The 6,000-nt window shown below is 39.2% G+C and overlaps 1 protein-coding gene across 1 annotated transcript; it reads left to right on the forward strand.

Moving 5' to 3' along the window:
• Positions 1–1,803: 1,803 nt before the first annotated feature.
• Positions 1,804–4,518, forward strand: LOC139945395 (monocarboxylate transporter 12-like). Its single transcript, XM_071942743.1, has 4 exons — positions 1,804–1,993; positions 3,052–3,195; positions 3,373–4,209; positions 4,391–4,518. Exons 1-4 carry the CDS (start codon positions 1,804–1,806, stop codon positions 4,516–4,518), a joined length of 1,299 nt encoding a protein of 432 aa, XP_071798844.1.
• Positions 4,519–6,000: the final 1,482 nt, after the last annotated feature.

Genomic DNA, 6,000 nt, shown 5'->3' on the forward strand with positions numbered 1-6,000 from the left:
TTCTAAAAACACGATCACAGACTTGTGTGTACGGGAACAAGGGTTGTCCCATGTTTGTTTTCTATTTTGGGCACGTCTGGCCAAGTTTCCATTTCCCTAAAACGAAAAAGCCCTCCGCCTTGTTTAGTGTAATTTACTATTTTTGTCACTTACAATAGTCTGGCATTTTATTCAATAGGCCTACATGTTGTTTCACCCGGAACTGGAAATCCACTCCCAAAAGTCAAGTTTAGAATGGGGGGGGGGGGGGGGGCTGTTAGCTCTCATACTCGTCACGATTTGGGTTGCCGCACCGCGCCGCATTTGAAATAACCGTGATACGTTTTATGCTTTAGTTTAGTTGAAAACATCTATGCTATCATTTGGTTACCTGTATACAATGTGTGTTAGCAACACGTACAGTACTTCCCCGAGTTATGTGAAAACATAATCACAGGCAGTTACGCAGGTGTGATTCGAACCCACGACCTTTGCTAATCCTGAGTAATGTGGTCAATTTCGGTTAATGATTAGCCAATTTCATTTTCATGCGTTCGAATTAAAGCTGTTTTGACTCTCCAGTTGCACTGCGTTTTAAATTAACAAATCTGCCATTCCATTTTGTTTTGAGTCGAGCCAAATTCCTTTAACACTCTTTTCAATTTAGCGTGTCGTCACTTTTTTTCGTGACACACACGCCACAAGAAGCGTTTGCGAATTTGAATGCTGCTGTGATGAATATTGTTAACTGAATGATTATTAATCTAATGACGCAACATTACATTTGACTAATCATCAAACTAAATCGAATTACCCTTTTCAGTAGCATTCGATTTCGTGCGAAATAGAATAGATTGGTGCGTAAATTGGCTGCTCATTTGCCGAAATTGACCAAGACAACCTATATTATCAACTAGAAAGAGTTTCCCGAGTTGAAAAATACCATATTTTTAATTTATGCAAATTATGCATGTTTCCCCTGCTTACATTTTTCTACTTTTTGGATATGTTGTTTTAGAGGGTTTCAGTAGACACTTGCAAAAACAAAAATCATTTCTGTTGCAATTTTGTCTCGGTCAAACCCTAGATTGATTAGACTAGAACTTTGGTTTACCACCTTGCTACATTCAATAGATTTCTGCCCTGGGATATGGTTTGCTGCATGTCATGGTGGCAACACAAATGAATTTCGAAAAGAATTATTTAGAAGTGAAGTACAGTTTGCCTGTTTAAAAACATTTGAAAGGCGATGCCTGCATTGATCTGCATATTATAATTCTCCAGCTCTGAAGATTTCACTGATATTTGCTATTGTCTTTTCCCTAATTGTTTTTGTGTGTGCTGTTTTGTAAAAAAAGACATATTTTGAAATTTTATTCAAAAACATGACCACACTTTGACGTTCATTCCGGTCCAAACAGGAGGTTCAAATAAAGACAAATAATTTTGCTGAACCGATGGCACAGTCATAATCGTTGTGCCATCTTGGAGCTGATGATGTACTCACATTATGTTTTTAAACATGACCCATTCACGATATTGTATACGTGTGCGCATATATTCGCGAATTGTTTCACGACATTGCATACGTGTGCGCACACGTTTGCGTTATGCGATGTCCCTTCAGGGCCACCGTACTTATCACTTATGAATCCACGTCCGTCGTACGTAGTGAATGAATTCATGACCCTCGCGGTGAGATGATGAACGCAATCCATGATCAGCTTTTGTCAAAGAGAGCGTCAATGATCGGACACACAAGCAAACCGAGCTTTTTGGTTTGGATGTTGATGTATCTGACAGTCGAAATTAATTTAGTAAATCATGTCCGACGATGGCAATCCCCGTGGAAGCTGGTTCGCCGTATTATGTCTACTAGTTTCATGGTTGATGTGGGTTGGAGGGCTTAAGGGTCTAGGCATCATGCTGCCGACTTTTACGGAACAATTTACAACCGAGACGTACCTGACGGGCTGGTTGATGGTTTTAGTCAATGGCTCCATCTACCTATCTGGTAAGGTTTACTTGTATAAACTTAGGCAGTGGCCACTATTAGTAATTACTCAAAATAATCATTAGCTTAAAAACTTACTTGGTAACAAGTTATGGGGAGCTGTAACTTAGTTTTCGAGAAGGAAGTTATAATTTACGGATTTGATTTCGATACCTCAAATTAGAATTTGAGGTCACGAAATCAAGCATTTGCAAGCACACAACTTCGTTTGACAAGGGTGTTTTTTTCTTTCATTATTATCTCGCAACTTCGACGACCGATTGAGATCAAATTTTCACAGGTTAGTTATTTTATGCATAATGTTGAGATACACCAAGTGAGAAGACTGGTCTTTGACAATTACCAATAGTGTCCACAATTACGGATATGATTGATCTCAGTGAATCCTTTAAAATGTTGGCAGTCTAGAAAGTAATTTTCGTGAAACTGGGGTAAATATGAAACTACAGGTACATTAAAGACAGTGGACACTATTGGTAATTGTCAAAGACCAGTCTTCTAAACATGCATAAAATAACAAACCTGTGAAAGTTTGAGCCCAATTGGTCATCGAAGTTGGGAGATATTTTACAGGCTTTGTATTTGGGATGAAGTTCTTCATGATTATTCTGGTGACCTGGAATAATTTGAGGACTTTTCGAAAATGAAGTCCCAATCCAAGCCAGAATTATTTGTTGTTGCGACTTTTTTGCGACACTATTTTGTCAAAGTTTATGTGGACTTTTTATTAAGGGGGTGGAGGGGGGGGGGGGGCTGATGGAGGGGGCTGAGCGTCCCCTGTACCTTTATTTAAAACTTCCTGATGACTTTTGAAAAGAATCCGTCAACCGGATAGTACCGTTTCGGATGATTATATAAAAAGGGTACGCAAAGGCATGTGAAACGCTCATGGATTTGGTGGAGTCGTTTGCAATGTTGTTTTTAGCCTATATCTGTTTCGTAGAATCTCCAATCAAAATGCTACCCGGGACGAAGCTGGGGTAAAGAAACACTGGCAACTGTGAACGAGGATTCACAAATTGAAGCAGTGTTTTGTGGCTTTTATTACATAACTGCAGGTATCTTTGCAGCACAACTTGAATCTGTGTGTGGAACCAGAGCTGTGATCGTAGCGAGTGGATTCATGGTTGGGGGATCTGTGATTGCTGCCTCCTTCGCAACGAGTGTCGTTCAACTCGCCGTAATATTAGCTCTTGGATTTGGTAATTATAGCAATGAACACATAATTACTCAAATCTGAATTACTATCCCTGAATTGCAGCATTGATAATATAGTTGAGACTAAATGAAATCGTTCACACTTTTGCTACAAAATGTATTTCTTTTAGTGATTAGAGTTTTGATATTAAAACAGTTTGTCTTTCAATTTTCTTTCACAGGACCTGGGATAAGTTTTGCAAACATATTGTCAAAATCGTTGATTGGTCGTTGTTTCAAGACTAACTATGCTACGGCCAATGGTATTGGACAGGTAGGGAGTCCATTGGGATTAATTCTTATGGCTCCTTTAGTCCAATTACTTCTTGATACCTACGGATGGCGTGGAGCTATGCTTTTGCTTGGTGGAATTGGTTTACATCTTGCCGTATGTGGCGCTCTTCTCCCACAACCATTAGCAGAAAAGCAAAACCAAGAGTCATATCAACAAGTGCCCTCTAGTGAAGAAACGAAATCAAAATTACGAAGAGACAACGAGTCAAGTTCCAGAATACAACTTTTGAAAGAAGTTATAATGAAGATAAAACATAGTTTTGGTATCTCCGTCTGTTTGCAGAACACTTTCTGGATCCCAACTGTGATATTCATATCTGATAGATTGTTATGTACGGTATGGAGTGTATATTACGTCGATCACATACTCAATAAAGGTTTCAGTGCTGAAGATGCTATTGTATTTTGCACAGCTGCAGGAGTGACAAACTTAACTGCGAAGTTATTTATTGGTCCCCTCGTTGACAGAGGTGTCTTAAAGTTACGAACTCTCATGGCAACACTACTCACATTGTGTTCAATAAGTTTATTGACCGATCCGTGGATGAACTCATACTGGCTAGCGATAGTGAATGTGGCAATTTTTATTTCCACTAATGGTGGAGTTGCTTCATTGAATGACGTCTACATGAGGGAGCTGATTGGCCCTGAGTTACTTACGTGTGCGTTCAGTTGGATGGAATTGGTGACTGGAATTGTTGTCTCTTGCAGCGGGTTTTTCCCAGGTAATACTTAGTTATTTTATCAGCATTCTTTGTTCATTCTAAAAGCATGCTTTAGAGACATTGGGCACGTTAACTACTCAAATTATATCAATTCTAGCAAAAATCTGGATAAAGGACAGATCAATTCAAACAACAATAAGATACAATACTCATTATAACACGTTGTTGTCTTTCACATTAGGTTTGATACACGACCAGACTGGAAGCTACGACTTGGCTTTTGTAATGATGGGGTGTGTTTGTCTCGCATCTTTGGCGGTGCTTGTTGCTGAGAGTCTTTTGTTAAACAAATCAGTGTGGTCCAACTAAAAATGCTTCTATTTCCATTGTTTTCCCAAAACTCCCAGAGGTGTCTAAAACATTGCCTGTCACGTCACACTTCGAGGCTTGAGAAGAGACCTACATCGAGACCGGCGTTTAGTTTAAATTGACCTTTGACCTACCTCAATTTCACATAGAGATACGCAGTCAAACTCTGTTGCGGACGTGACAGCAGTGACTGTTTGGGCATCGTATGTCACTGCACGTTTATAGCTCTATGATTGTATCCAATGGAATCACTGGATCACATGGCAGGAACCTGTCTTTATCCTTGTGGATAAAGACAGGGGGCCCAGTCTATCTAAAACATAGACTGAGAAAATTTAGTCATAAGAGGGCGCTGTTTAGGTAATTGCGCAAAATTTCACATGCCCAATAAATTGGTGGATTCACCCACCAATAGCATGCAAACAGTGCAAAATACTAAATATTAAAAACTGACGACTGTGCGGCACATATACGGTTCGAGGTACAGGTTTGGGGCTACATTTAGGCCAGGCTACATTTAGGGCTCGGGCTACATTTAGGTGCCGCACAGACAACCAATACTTGGAAATTACCAAAAAGGGTGAATTATTCAATGACTCTTGATTTGATATCCTCTGCTCAATCTGGCCCGTCGAGTTATTCACCTTCCGAACGAAAAAAGTCCGGCACCGACGTAGGGAATTTTCTAAACGTCCAAGCATCAATCTTGATAATGTTCCTAGACCTCTCGGCAAATTAGATAATTGATTTTAGGGCTTATGTTATCTAAAATACACGGGAGATGAGGTCACAAGTGGGCAACGTTATTCACCCGCCTTCAAGCGCCCTTGTTTTGTTTTGTTTTCATTTTGTTCAGTGCGATGGGTGGTTTTTAACTGTGGGTGGGTTTCAGGGGACATTCTTTGTGGCAGGACGGCTTTGTAGAGGTACTGGTCACCTGTTCCTCCTCGCCACTCACTGGCCTGGTATTTTAAAGCTATTTTGATTCATTGTCTCTTTATGTATCGTCTTGTATATTTATATTTTTATGCCAGTGGAAAGTCTAATAAAACGAAACTATGTCCCTATAATCTTGCATACAACATAACATTTTAATTGCCTACACGATGTTTATCAGACTGATATATTTATCTCCATATTTAAGTGTTTTTGAAAACAGTAGACTTACACTAAACCATTAATACCTTCCATTTTGGCGACAATCTATATGTAATACGATATGTAGTGATTTGTTACTGGGCAATTATAAGAAAAGACGCCATTTTTGAAAATGGACGATGCTGTGCTCGAAAGGTTTGATAAGAAAGTGATTGACCCTTAAAACCTAAGTAATCAGTCACTTTCAATATCAAGACTTCTTAAGTACAACATCTACCAGGTGTATATATGGCGTTCTATCTCAATGGTGGCCCTATGGTGGTACTTCAATTTTGTATTTAAAAAAAGGTAAACAACACCAATACAAAAAATACACTTAAATAT

The sequence above is a fragment of the Asterias amurensis genome, chromosome 12 (assembly GCF_032118995.1).
Source record: "Asterias amurensis chromosome 12, ASM3211899v1".
Classification (NCBI taxonomy): Eukaryota; Metazoa; Echinodermata; class Asteroidea; order Forcipulatida; family Asteriidae; genus Asterias; species Asterias amurensis.

What these genes read in the sequence shown, in the direction of transcription:
- LOC139945395 (XM_071942743.1), top strand. Translation starts at nt 1,804, where the DNA reads ATGTCCGACGATGGCAATCCCCGTGGAAGCTGGTTCGCCGTATTATGT. An exon ending in TGGCTCCATCTACCTATCTG is followed by an intron (nt 1,994 to 3,051) that starts GTAAGGTTTACT and finishes ACATAACTGCAG; the next exon opens with GTATCTTTGCAGCACAACTT. An exon ending in TTGCAGCGGGTTTTTCCCAG is followed by an intron (nt 4,210 to 4,390) that starts GTAATACTTAGT and finishes CTTTCACATTAG; the next exon opens with GTTTGATACACGACCAGACT.